At 35.5% G+C, this 14,854-nt stretch overlaps 1 protein-coding gene across 2 annotated transcripts in view; it reads left to right on the top strand.

Annotated features, from left to right (window-relative positions):
- Positions 1-14,854, top strand: part of LOC118183910 (uncharacterized) — a 204,007-nt gene that overhangs the window by 180,263 nt on the left and 8,890 nt on the right. The window contains exons 9-12 of one of the 2 annotated variants that reach the window (XM_085812902.1): positions 227-310; positions 4,308-4,499; positions 6,084-6,169; positions 12,124-12,235. In XM_085812902.1, coding sequence (XP_085669028.1) covers positions 227-310; positions 4,308-4,499; positions 6,084-6,169; positions 12,124-12,235 — 474 coding nt within the window. The remainder of the gene's footprint in view (positions 1-226; positions 311-4,307; positions 4,500-6,083; positions 6,170-12,123; positions 12,236-14,854) is intronic. The other variant, XM_085812905.1, reaches the window with a different exon arrangement.

Here is a 14,854-nt window from a genome sequence, read left to right as displayed (position 1 = left end):
ATTAAAAATGAAAAGAACATACAGTTAGAATTTTAAGTGTATTCTTGACTATGGAATTTTATTATTACATATATTGTATATGAGAAATATATATAAAAAAATTAAACTAATAAAAATAGTCTTAAAAATCCTGAAAATATTCTTATACTGATAAAGATTTATTTTAAATGCCTATGTATATGTTGCCATTTAAGCGTACCTAATCGTTTACTATTTTTTTGAACAGGTGACTTAGCAAGAAGTTCACAAGAAGCGTGTCATTCCGCTTTTTCTGATATTTATAGCAACCAGGAATTTGTAACACTTGTAGGTACGTAATATACAAATAATACATAAATTTTAAATATATAATTTACAAATAATGCTTTTAAATTATTTTAATCTATCAAAAGAATAATAAATATTGATTGTTTTGCTTTGTAAAAATATTACATTTTTTCGAATCACACGAATATGTATTTGATTGAAAGATATAGTATAATTCATGAAAAACCTGATACATCTTGAAGCTCTATAGACCACTTTACATAGCTATAATATACGAGCATTTTACAGAAACATCGCAAAATTTAAATAAGTCAAACTTCATAACCGTATTCTCAAAATATGTTTTATTTGTGTGGCGTACCAGAGCGAAAATATTCCCCTCTACAATAAAATGTCCAAAGAGGAATTAAAATTCTCTTTTATTTAAGACATTTCCTGAAACCCTTTTATTCCCTGAAAGGAACCTCCACTTGGCCTCTTCCTCCGCTTGGCCACTTTCCTCCACTTGGCCTCCACTTAGCCACTTTCCTCCACTTAGCCACTTTCCTCCACTTGGCCACTTTCCTCCACTTGGGCCTTAACTTAAGAAGAGAAAATAATAAACTAATCTAATACTATCTAGTTACAAAGTTGTTCAAAGATAAATAACCAATTTGGCCCACAATTGAACCTCACCGGCGAAAATGAACGGGCACTTAATGGGCCTTACATAGTAAGATAGGCTTAAAGCAACGACATGGCCTGAAGGCAGCTAAGCTAAGTCTTCCACATGCCCATATTCGTAGGAGGATTACGTCATTCAAAATTCGATTTCTAGGTACCGTTGTTTAATTACAATGAGAAAAAGAGACATACATTATTATTTAATTCCTTCAAATATAATTCAAGTGGCATTTCGTGGCAACAATTTGAAAAGTGACACGCATATTCAACACAAAATCGCAAAACGAAAACAATAGTCCTACAGGGACAAAATCCCTTTGAAATTATTAGAAAACTAAAATAATCCCTACATCGGGAAAAAAAAGCACTAAAAACTAAACTAAAATTTAAAAAAAAAACTAACAAAAATACGTACCCACATGTAAACCAACATATTTTTCCTATTTTCTCTCTGTCTTGATCTATTATTGCCATAATTTTCTCTTCAATCCTTTTTACTCCTACACTACAGTAATTCACAAATCCTTGTCTGCTCCTACCATACTTCTAGTAATAGCTCACTCTTCCACAAAATGACGAGCATCTCCATTCACATTGCACAACTTGCATTATCTTGAAGACCAAACCTATTAAAATAATAGCAAAATCATCCAAGGCCGCTTATATAATTTCATTAACATCTGTGCTTCAGATAGGTTTTTGTATTTCTGTTAATTTTAAAAGCGTGCAAAAAATCGTTTCTTTGTGTAGAGTACTCCCACGGGTTTCCCAATTCTTCTACATATTTTTTAGCATAATTCGCAAAGGCTTTCTTTAAGTCGTCGTTTCCCTTTTTCGTAACGGCTGAAGAGCTTTAAAAATTCCAAGTCGTTCTGCTTGAAACATACCATTACAACTTCCAAATTTAAATTTTTCGTTCCCTATTTCAATACCATACTAATAGGCAGCTCCTAATTTCTCCCCAGTCCAATACCCAACTGTATGAATATCAATTTCATTCTCTCTTTACTCAGTCTTATAGTATTCAAATGAGATTCTGTCCATTTCTTCACCAGAATCACAAATAGGATGGCTTGAAACGACTATGCGGTGAAATCATGTCCTGTAGACAGATGGGAAGCAGCAACTACATTGCGTCTTGGAAATACACTCATGTCCATAAATTAAGGATAATGCAAAATCAGGCAAAGGAAGAGTTACAAGCAAAACAAATTTGACTTATTTGTAAAGCTTATTTATTAAACAAACGGCAAAGAGCAAAAAAAGATGCTATATATTTGATATTATTAAAAAAATCAGCGATTTTTTCTCCCTGGAGCAAATTACAAAAAAAAAACCTATTTACAAAAAACCAATATTACATGGTTATTATGATTGTTAATACATTGTATGTCTCCCAGACGATGCAATACAGTCCGTACAACGCTTAGGCATGCTCAGTGTCAAATTATCGATCTGATCATGGGGGATATTACACAATTAAAAAAGCAATGCTCTCCGAGCTCTGGTAGACATGTAGGAGGAGGTTGACGGGCTGCAACTCGTCGGCCAAGCATATCCCACACCTGCTCTACTGGATTCAAGTCCGGTGAGAATGCTGGCCAGTCCATACGGGTAATATCCTCCGATTGTAGGCATTCGCTTACGATGTTTGCACGGTGAGGACGGGCGTTGTCATCCATAAACACAAAATATGCGCCCGTGACGCCCCGAAATAAACGTACATGTTGTTCCAGAATGTCGTCCCGATAGATTTGGCTTGTCATGGCTCCAATTTGAACATGCAGGTCAGTTCTGGAACCCAGAATAATTTCACCCCAAACGAGTACTCCTGCACCACCGTAACGGTGTCGTTCAATGATGTTTTCTTGGTGGTAACGGGTACCTGGAGTTCTTCATATGAACGCCCGGCGAGAATCAGACTGCAAGCTAAACCTGGACTCGTCGGAAAACATCACACAATCCCAGTTTTGCGGTGTCCACAATGCATGCTCTCTACTCCAGGTTAACCGCAAGCGACAGTGAGTTGCAGTAAGTGGAACGCATCTGACAAGTCTACGAGCATATAGACCAATCTGCCCTAAGCGTCTGTACACGGTCTGACTTGAAATTGTCGTACCAGTGGCTGAAGAGAGCTGAAGAGACAGGTCTGAGGCTGTGCTCCGCCTGTTTCTTTTGGCAGTAACTGTCAAATACCGGTCCTCATTCGGCGTTGTAACTCTGGGGCGACCTGTGCTGTAAAGTCTACTCACATCACCATCATCTTGGAATCGTTGCCAAAGCCTGGAGATGACACTCTGGGCAATTCCAAGTTCGTCTGATACTTCCAGTTGGGTATGTCCACATTCCAGACGGCCGATAATTCTACCAGGTAAAAAATCATCCAAATGCGTCCTTTGTGTCATAACTATTCGGTTATTGTACTGAAATGCTTATAAAGCGCCTGCGAACAATTTTATTTCTTTGCCTGTATTCCTTATATATAACTCTTTTACACTCTCGTTATTGTGACGTACCATCGGTGTCATCTGGTTACTTCCTGAGATTTGCATATGATTCCTGAAGATGTGTGTAGTGATTTTACAGGTGATATATTTATTCTAGAGTTCGATTTCCGCGTGACTCCGAATTATCCTTAATTTATGGACATGAGTGTAGTAAGTTGTATTGTACCAGTCTGAAGATCTCGTAAGATATTAGACGTAAAAAACAGTTTTTAAAACAGTTTAATCCTCCAATAAGAAATGGCTGTTTTAGGACGCTGCAGTAAGCTGGCGCCTCATTTTACAAAGAAGTCCCCTGTTTCATTGCCCCAAACGCCACACTATCCAGGCACCCACTAGGGAATGATTTGTTTCCCCTTTAAATTTCTCAGGAATTCTGGACATTGAAAAATCACAGGCGTTAATGTGTGTTCAACAGAGCTATTTGATTGAATGTGTGCGGGAGAATCAGAAACAAAATGAGAGCCTTTACAAAATTGTAATGGATAGCTATTAATTACTTTAGGGCTATACATATTGCTAGTACTTCACCTTTAAAGGAAGCACCAATGTATCCTACAGCGACGTAAAAAGATTCGAAAACATACCAACTTCAACTTTCAAATGACAGTCAAACTGAGAACTATCAGTAAAAATGTGCAGCAACTGACTACATGGATGTATGATGGAATTATTACAACTGCAATTAGGTAACAATACGACAGTTACTTGATGTGCGTAACTTTAGATTCCTCAGATATATAAATTAGTCATCATTTAAATTAATCGAAAGAAATATTAATATTCAAATCGATAGAGATTTATTTTCGTAGAACTAGCTTCACCATTATGATTATAATCATTGAATGTGAACATTATTTATTCTTTCTATAGCACCTTCCGCATCTACTTCCGGCTGTCCACAGCTCGTAGAAACGAATGGTTTGAGAATCCAGATGGGGAAGTCAGCAGCTTCCTCCTTCCGACCGGAACTGTGTCGCGACTCTGCGGCCCGGGTTGTGGGATGTCGGTCCAATGACGCTATAGTATTTTCAACCAGCTGCACTTCGTTCACAGATGTTAAAAGTAACTATCTATTTTCATAGTTGATCGAAATAACTGTTTTCAACTTCATAACATACATAAGTTCTTCGTAAGTAACAACATAAGTTCATAACATAAATAACAGCGTAAGTTCTTCGTAGCAATGATTTGAATATGACAGGGAAAGGTAGAACAAATAAAACGAATTTGAAAACGAACAACAGAGATGACCTTAATAAATAAAGGTAAGATTCATATCTGGTTCATACCATTGTAGATTCAAACTATTTAGATAAATGCTATGCCGCTGAGATGTGTTATATCTTGATCAAAAGAAGGAAAATTTCGAACTTTTACAATGAAAAGAACTTCGGTACATAAAATAGGAACTATCACCCATTCTATAATATGTTGACCTGAGGCTTACTTGTTCGAGGATTTTGATCAAACGTGTCTAAATGATTTTCTTCAATTTGCGATTTCATTTTGAAGTTTTCTGCATCTATTAGTCTTCCTATTTTAACCTTTTGAAGACGAGATGCCTATTATAGTGGCTATAGAGTCCTCTCTTTGAAAAGACGGGTTGTTCACTTTAGTGGCCATGTCTTTTTCCCCCATTTTCCAGGCTGAAAAGTGGGGTGAAATGTCAAATTTGATGTCCCTGGGGCTTTAAACCACTTATCTCTTTCAAAGGTCTTCCTTTTGCGACATGGATGCACCCCTCTGAGTATCCATTAAACTACACACAAGAATCTTTGTTGCAAATAGGAGGTGATTTCTTAAAGGGGGCCAAGCATTAGTTCAAGATTGCCCTAGTTGGTAGCTTTTACTGCTACCAAAGCCCCGGCCTCAAAAGGTTAATCTGCAATTCGGTTTGTAATAGAAGTTCATCCTAATAATCTAAGTTCCTTAGTAGTCCATAGTAGTAGTATCTAAGTTCCTTAGTAGTCGGGAGCCGTACTTTCGTGATCTGCCGTGAGGCTGTCTTCACCTTTATAGCCTGAAGGCTGTGTTGCTGATTGTTTCAGCGTATTTGTCGTAGTTTCTCGACAACTGTAACGCATCTTTGGAAATGTCTTGTGTAATACTGAAGAATAAATCGTGGTTTGAATCTCCATCTAATGCTGTCATCCCACCTGATCCGAATCCACAAACTAATAGAACACAACAATATTATTGATATACAGAAAGGAAACGACAACCTGGAGTATAGTAAATGATGGTATTTTTCCTGTTGACGGACTGCCAGCCGTCAAATTTACCCCAAAGCTCTAATGTAGTAATCTTTCCATGGCAGTGAATCTTTCTATATGGCGTCATTAAAAGCTGTGCAATGACGTCATCGCAAGTAATCGGAAGGAAAAACATCAATCCAAGATTTTCTTTCCCTAGATCTTCAATTGCTTAAATAATCATTTGACAGCGGTCAGATATGAATTCTGGATTTCATTTTATCATATCGTGAGGAAAACATTTCTCCAACAAAAGCAACAGAAAATATATAAAAAGGAACAAAATTTATTTAAATATTCACAGAAAATTTCGGGATTTTTTGAAGAATTTTTTTGTTCAATCTTGTCCTCCATATAAAAAAGTAATTTAACTATAATTGAAAATATTTTCTAGGTTTCCATTGTCACGGTGACTGGGAAGAAAATGGAAGAAGTTACCTAGTAACTGGATTAAGGAATACCAAAAATAAGTACTGCTTCGTAAGTACCACAAACAATTGGTCACTTTCTGTGTAATGACGTTTTATAGATCTAGAGAATAAAGAATTATGTATTAAAATGCATCAGTTATTTAATGCTCATATAGCCCTCAATCATTATCTCAGTAACTTGTGATTTTTTAATCTCACTAATACTTAATAATAATTTCAACAGCACATTGTAAAAATTCTTAGAATTTATTTTATTTGTTGTTGCGGTAACAAAGTTAAGCGGATTGCTGACGTTTAATTTATACGATAAATGTTATGAATAAATAATACTTGCGTAAGATCCGCATCTATCGCATAATTTGGACAGACAAATAACTAAATTATAATTTTAATTATTAGAAAAACTTTAGCTTTGGTCATGGGAGTATATTAATAAATTAATTAGCACATTTGCGGTACAAATACAGTTATACATAGAGGGCCAAATAAGACCTACCAATGTTAAAAATTATCGAGTTTTTCTAGTCTCATCAACAATCAATTGTTATGTCGCAGCGTAAATATAGGCAATATTTTAATTCAAGTGTACCGTTTGATGATGTGTTATGGCCCATATTTCTTCGAGAATGAGAGTGGTGGAACGACGGAAACAATTTCCGGAGCTTCTTACAGAACAATAATTGAAAACTTTTTGAGGCCAATGGCGGAGCTGAGTCCTTTGTTTTATGGGTATATTTAGCAGACAAAGTGTATGTTAATAAACCATAGACTATTAAACAGCTGAAGCCGAGTATTCGAGACGAAATACTGAGCTATCAACGAGAAACATTACCTGGTGTAACGGAAAATTACGTTAAAAAGAGCCAATCTCTGTATCGAGAAAAATGGTGGACATTTGTCTGATGTCATAAAATTTCATAAAATACATAATTTCCATAAAATATATTTAATGTATAAAAAATTAATCAAAATAAATGATTATTACAAAGAGTTATCTGTGTTTAACATTAGTAGGTCTTATTTGCCACAAACTGTATAAACCTATGCCTAAGTTTCGAGACTTAAATAATCTCAACTAATTAGCTGATTATTAATAAAAAAGAATTTAGTTTTCCCATGTATACTTTTCTTTAATGTTTTACTCTACTATTATATGCAAATAGATGCACACAATTATATAAATTTAATGTCATGTTCTGCAGTATATGGCTGGTTTCAATATCTGCTTAATATTAATGTACATTCTGCGCAAAAACAAATGGAATAGATCTATACCTCACGTTCTACGGTAGCCGATTCAGAAAATTTAACTCCCCCCCCCAATTCATCAGAGGCAAGTATAAACAAAAAAAAAAGGAAAGTACCTTGGTAGTAAAAAAAGTAAGTTTAGCATTATTTACTTCTTACTGGTGACGAAAATTCGCTTTAAACTAACTTTAATATTTTTATTTATTTCCAAAAAATATAAATTAAAGAAAATAAGGAAAGAAATAGCTATTGTTCTCCCATCCAAAGATTTCCTTGTCTTCCTTTTCTTCATCAGAATATTTATGAAGAATCCGAACAAAATCAGCTGGTTGCACATATTTTTTTCCCATGAAAACCGATATAAAATTTACAGAGCCAAAGGTATTCAAATGAAAATAACATACGGTAATTAATAACACAAAATTACAAAATATTTGAGAAAAATTTTTTTCCGAATTTTAAAACACGACCACGCGCGTGTCGTAATTATATTTATATATAGCATTCTTCTATCATACGGATTTTGACACAAAATCGGACTTTTTTGAAATGACATCCCAATTCTTTTCCATATTTCGATTCTACGACATAAATTATGTCTAAATTTCAAATTTTGTAAAATTTGGTGTGAAATTTACGGGGAAATTCAAAAAATTTGTCCTGGCGCACTTTTTTTTCATTTTAACGATATAACTGTATGTAACTGTATCCGATATAACTGTACTGTGTTCCGCCTTACTTGCTTTGGGAATATTCACGAACCTGACTCGGAACAGGGAGCTTACTAAAGCTATGTCCAATAAATGTGGGAAGTAGACAAGATACACAGGAAGGGTATACGAAACCCTTTATTTTTTCACTCTTTACAATAATTTCCGTACTTCGGAATACAGAAACCAACTACTTGTGGTCTGAACGTAAGAATATAAAAATATTAACTAAACTCTAACTTAACTTTGGAATAATAAACAAGGGCCTACGTGGAAGATTGGCCGGATATTAACAGGAAGCCGTATGTAGTACAGAGAACTGTTAACACTACAATACGTTTAAGATTATCAAGAGGATTAAACCTCTGGCCTGGAAGGCAACCAGCAACCGAGTAAAACTGCTAAGGCAAGCGGCCTGCTTCGACTAACTCCTTCCTCTCTTCTTGCTTGGCAAAAAGCCACAACTTAAGTACTTGGCGTTCGCCAGACAAATTTGCATAAATAAGCTAAAGCTTTTAATTCTGGCCGGAAGTAGAAAATAAGAAGTGATAGTAAAGATTTAAAATAAAAATAAACGTTAGTAAAACTTAAGATCCTTACAACTATAATTTACTCGGCGAACTTCTTAATTTATGGCAACCGATTTTCCTTTCCCTTTACATTGTGCACGAGGGGTAAAAGTCACATCGTTCCTACGCTTAAATAATTTTAACAAAGTGCGTAAACCACATGTGATGTTTTATCGCTTTCAACAAATATGCCAAATTTGAAAACGCGCCAATATATAATTCAAATATATCTTCGGAAATTTTCAATAAAAACGTTTTGCAGATATACTTAGAAATACATCTACTTTAAGATGATGTTAAAAATTTTATAGGTTATAACTAAGATTTTTTTTTTGAAAGATTTATAATAATTATTTTAAAACGCAAATTTTAATAAGAAATCATAAAAAAATGGGCGAATTTTATTTGAAATGAACCTAAATTTTGAAATGCGAAATAAAGAGTCACATAAGTTTAATAAAAAACGAGAGATTAATAAATATATACCAAATTCAATTAATATCGAGGAGCTAAAAAATATTCATTTCAGGAAAAGTCTGATTTTGTGTAAGAATACCTATATTAGCTCTACGCTATGTATAAAATCTAATACGTATCCTAAGTCGTGCTTTCGAGACTTGAAGTTCGTCAATAGGCTCAGTATAACGAGAGATATAAAACTGTCCCCCCCTTTTTTTTAGCAGTGTACCTAGCTAAATGCTTCAAAAACGCTTCGTTTATGATTCCCCCCTATCAATATTCGATACTATCGGCTTTTCAAATCACTACCAGATCTTAAGTTTCTTAAAAGGAGGATCTTATGGTTTTATGAGCATGAAAATATTTTAACGTTTGACGAAATTAAGAATGTTAGTTTGACCACTGCATAGTGACAGAAAATCACAAACTACCTGACCATAGGCATGTTTTTTCAATGGCGGCCGATAACCGTTTATAGATGTTACCAGCTACTAAGGACAGAAGCGGTGATCTCTTTATTATGGTGTCACCAAAGTAGCGACCCACCATTGCCTCGTACAGAAAGGTACAGACAACTTACATCCATACCTTCTCCAGGTTTCAAACCCGTGCTCCTCGGCATCGCAGGCAGAGTCATTAGCAACTTTGGGTGGCACATGACCTCAAACAGCTTGTAGTTTTCTATCAAGAATGAAATCTACGTCAAATAACAGAATGCTGAGTAAATCGCAAGTTTTCTATCAAGAATGAAATCTATGTCAAATAACAGAATGCTGAGTAAATCGTAGTCAATCTCTAATAGTTTTTTTTTTTTTTTTTTTTTTTTTTTTTGTCACAAAAGCATATATCATGTATATAAATCGCTCTGTTAGTAGGTGGAACAGAAGCAATGCAAACTAATAAAGATTCGTAATTTTTGAAGTCAATGTGATGAACATAATGGGCTCTAATTCACAAGTCAAGCAACAAAAATCAGCGCTGATTTTTGTTGTTTGACTTCTGAATTAGTATTTGTTCGGCGTGTTATTGCGTCTTAATAATGTGCTCTTTTTGAATTTTACCTGTGATTACTCATACATTACATTTCCCAAACCCATGAAATCCGAATATGCATTACGTTCAGTTTCTAAGCTAATAAGAGCCATTCCTAGAACCGCATACTTACTAATTAATTCTAACAAAATTTTTCATTAATCTACTTTAGCTGAAGAATAAGAAAGGAAGATTTTAAGTGTAACTTTTCATTTATAATTTATAGGTCTTAGGATTCTAGAGAGGGCGATAAATGGAAGGCAAAAAACATATAATCAATTATTCTATTAAATAATTCAACAGATTCATAGCCTCATGTTTTCTGGAATGGTTTATACAAGGTGTCTCAAAAGGTCGTTGCCAAATTTTGCATGCTGGTCTGTCATACCACGACAAGGAACATTTACATAGGAACTTGCGTCCGAAAATCCGAACGACGACCGTTAGGGCGTTATGCTCGCAAGCGTAGAGAGGAAGAAACAAAACATATTAAAGAGGTGTTAATATGACTTTTTGAACAGCATGATTAAATCACAAAAGATGTTCAAAGTTTCTTCCATTCGCCACAATGTAAGCTTCACAACGTCGACGCATGGATTCACGGATGGTTCTATGGACTTCAACGTATTCCCACAGGTAGAAATCCAGGGAAGTCAGTTCGGGGGGGAGATCGCGGTTCGTCTTTTCCAATCCAGCTATCACGATATGTCCTATCGAAGTATTCCCGCACAGTGCTTGCTAAAATGTGCAGGCGCTCTGGTCATGCTGAAACCAGATGTTTCGACGTGTAGTTGTTGGAAGATCAATCATTAGATCCGGCAACGTTCTTTCCACAAAATCTTCATAAAGATCTGAGGTAGTAAACCGATTAATTCTTCCCCTGCAACGTCCTCCCCTGAAATGATCGCACTTTCCCCTCTCCCATAAGCCTGCGAACACTGCCCTCTAGCGGTCTTCGTTCACATTTTGGAACACAAGCTCCTACGTAAATCTTGTTTGTCATAGTATGGCAGACCAGCATGTTAAGTTTGGCAACTACCTTTTTGAGGCAACCTGTATTCTGTAATCCACAGAAGTGTTTTGTTAAGATTTTTCTTTTGCTTAGAACTAAAGGTGCCTTTTTAGTACACATTTTAGTACAAGACAATACTTTTATGAAGTCGGCTTAAACTTTTCATTTGTTCATTTCTTCCCCACCTTCAAAGAAACCTGAGTAATTTTGGGAAAATTTCCATTTTTTAGTTATAATTTTTATCTACCAGTAAAAGGGTTCATTTGAACCGGTGGTCCTCAAATTGTTTTGCCCCTTGCACTAATTTTACCACTGTTAGGCGATAACGCCATTCTGCTACTTTCTAATACTCGAAGAATATAAATATATTTAGTTAAATTTAAATTATTAATTTGGGAAAATTTCCATTTTTTAGTTATAATTTTTATCTACCAGTAAAAGGGTTCATTTGAACCGGTGGTCCTCAAATTGTTTTGCCCCTTGCACTAATTTTACCACTGTTAGGCGATAACGCCATTCTGCTCCTTTCTAATACTCTAAGAATATAAATATATTTAGTTAAATTTAAATTATTTTTAGTGGGTTTCATAAATTAAATAGGAAAAGGTATAAAAAATGTTGATGAATACCAAAATCTGAAAAAAAGTATTATTTTATATTCGTGAACTGAAACAAGATACTGAATTTGAAGGCAGGGAAATATTTGCATAAGAGTGATTTGAAGGAACACATTGCATTATTTAGAGATTTTCATTATTTTATTCTGCTTTAAAAATACTCATAACGGATTTAAGTGTCGGAATCGTGTTGCATACATAAAAAATTGTATTAATGTGAAATTTTGACATTTTTATCTTGCTTAAAGATGAATATGCATGGGATACAAATCTCGAAATTAATAGGAAGCTCAAATTAGTAAATATCAGTTGCAGACATTCAGTGACCAATCACATTGTACTTATGCACTTTTCAGGTATACTGGAGCAATGACAAAGTAACTCACCTAACTGGGATCCATGATACCTGCCGCAGAACTATAGAGCCAGGCGTCACAGGCAACTTTTCTTTCAACATTTCCTCAGCAGGTAAATTTGATATTTTATATGTACAATATGATTCTAAACTAGAAAATGATTGGAATATCAATGAATAGACTAGAACTAGAAACTAGAAAATGATTGGAATCAATACCGATAGATCATGATGAAGAATGATCTGTCTGCTTTTAATTTGTCTTTATGCAGCTCTCTTTGTAATGGCAATTGAGTGATATATATGTTTGAACTGAACAAATTATACCATTTCTTTTATCATGATGCTTTGAACTATAGCGCTTTTGTTTTCTGAAATATTAGAAAGTATGCCACTGCAACATGCAAATGGTATAAGAAGATGTTACCCAATTTCCTTTATCCTAAATTCAACTATCTTGGAAATGCACTTCTGGTTGGAAAACGATGGAACTATGGCAGATTTGACATATGGTTCTCTGAGAGTTCTGCAAAGAATATTTCCAAGATTTATCATTTCACAACGTGTAACATTGAGTGGATGGCTACCTCACCAGATATGCTTTTCTGTGATTAGGTTCTGAGTTTACTTGATGACTGAAGTTATTAAATATAGATTTCCGATCAGAATTGCAGTCGACGAATTAAAAGAAGATATTTTACTGAGTTCTCGACAGTAATGGAATTAAAAATTAAGGGCACATCGCAGAATTTTTGAAAGAGACACGAAGGAACATGTAGCACTTGAGGGCATTCTACTCTATGATACTATTCTTTAAAATGAACTAATGACAAACATTATTCTGTACGAAGACAAAATAAAGTTTGTAATAAAATCTGCATTGGCCGTTTTATTTCAGATTTAAATCAGGAGCTCTTTTGGCCCGTTGCAGGATTTCCACTTTTCTTTCATCATTATTCATTATATTATGTTTAACACATAACATCCTCTTGGCACAGCAAATTCTCATTTGCCACAGTATTTATTATCAATCTTAAGCGGAAGTTTTCCATGTTCTTGCCTACAAATTGAAGCTCTGGGACTATCATAGTTCTGTAGTAGACGACTGATGGCTTTTGGTTATAAAAGCATGTCGCTTAGGATGGGATTAAATGAGCGATCTGAAAACAATATATGTGCTTCTTATTTTTTTATCTTTGGATCTTTTTAATGGTATAGCTACTTGATGTAATTAATAGTAAATACACTTGAAAAAGTTTAGAAATATTTATGTCCTTACAATAATTTATAAAGGACGATTTTAACTCAGTGTATTATGTACATGTTATTAGACTGATATTTGTAAATTATTTTACGTAATTAAAACCATTATGTAGATGTTAAATAACCGGATCGTTTAAATCAGATGAAGGATATACCCAAGTTGTAAAACGAACACCTTTACTTAACACAATTTAAACAAGCTTATCTTTAGCATTAAAAACAAAGTTCATTAATTTCACAAGCAGTAAATTAAATCATTAAGATGACTGCTTAAAACTCTTAACGTAGCTCCGCGGCACGACGCTGCTGTCAATTGTTGAAAATGGAGCCTGTGATTCTCACGTCGACGGTGGACGAGTAACGAAGTATGATTCGTTTCCTATGGCGTAAGAGACGAATGCCTATCGAAATCCACAAAAAATTTACACAAAAAGGCGTGAAGACTTCGATAGCAATGAGCCAAACGCTCATTGCTATCGAAGTCTTCACGCCTTTTTGCAGAGTTTGTCGACAACATTTCTCGCATGAATGCAATGGTGAAAGTGGATTGGTGTGTGCACCTCAAGGACATTTCTTGGGAGCTTGGCATTTCCGGTGGGAGTGTTTACGACATCGTTCATGGAGCCTTAGGTGACCAAATAGTTTCGTCTCTGTGGTTGCCTAAGCAGTTGGATGACATGATGAAAGGCAAGACAAATGGTTGCTTCCCTGAATCAACAGCAACGGTTTGCCAAAGATGATGAACGTTTCCTATACCGCATTGTTACTGGCGAAGAAACGTGGATACTGCATTTCATGCCGGCATCGAAGTAGCAGAGGAAAACTTAAGTGGAAATATTCCGTTCTGTGCCATCTCTTGGGATAGTGATGATAACCCTCTTGTGAGATCGCTGTGGACAGCTCCTGATGGATTGCAAGCCATAACGGGCAACCATCAATACCGATAGATATTTTTCCATACTGTCAGCTCTGCTGACTTTCATCAGGCGAAAGCGCTGAAGGATTCTCGATGTGGACAACGTGGTTATCCTCCACGGCAACGCGAGGCAGCAATCATAACGGCCAACAATCACAACTGATCATTTCACCGGAAGAGTCTGAACCATCCACCATTCTGGACTTCTAGTAATTTCTACGTTTTCGGTCCGCTGAAGACATTCCTGGCAGGACAGCGATTTGCTTGCAGCGATGAAGCCGAGACAGCAGTCCGGCGGGTAGTTCCACAGTCAGCCGGATCAATTCTGCCACAGGAGCGTCTCAACTTTAGTGCTCCGATTAAATAAATGTGTAACTGGTGCTGGGTCTATGTAACAAAATAGTGTAAGGTACGTAAAAAAGTAAGTATGCTTGTAATTACCTATAGGAGGCACCTTAGCTTGCCTGATAAAAATATAGAAGCAATGACTTTCTGATTTGCTTTTAAATTTTTGAAGATGATAAACTGTCGATTGATAAGAGCCAACGTATCC

Source organism: Stegodyphus dumicola, chromosome 1, assembly GCF_044657685.1.
Source record: "Stegodyphus dumicola isolate Sdum_Otavi_A_Nest chromosome 1, ASM4465768v1".
Lineage (NCBI taxonomy): Eukaryota > Metazoa > Arthropoda > Arachnida > Araneae > Eresidae > Stegodyphus > Stegodyphus dumicola.
The sequence above is the reverse complement of the archived record's forward strand: the minus strand, read 5'-3'. Positions and strand labels throughout refer to the sequence as shown.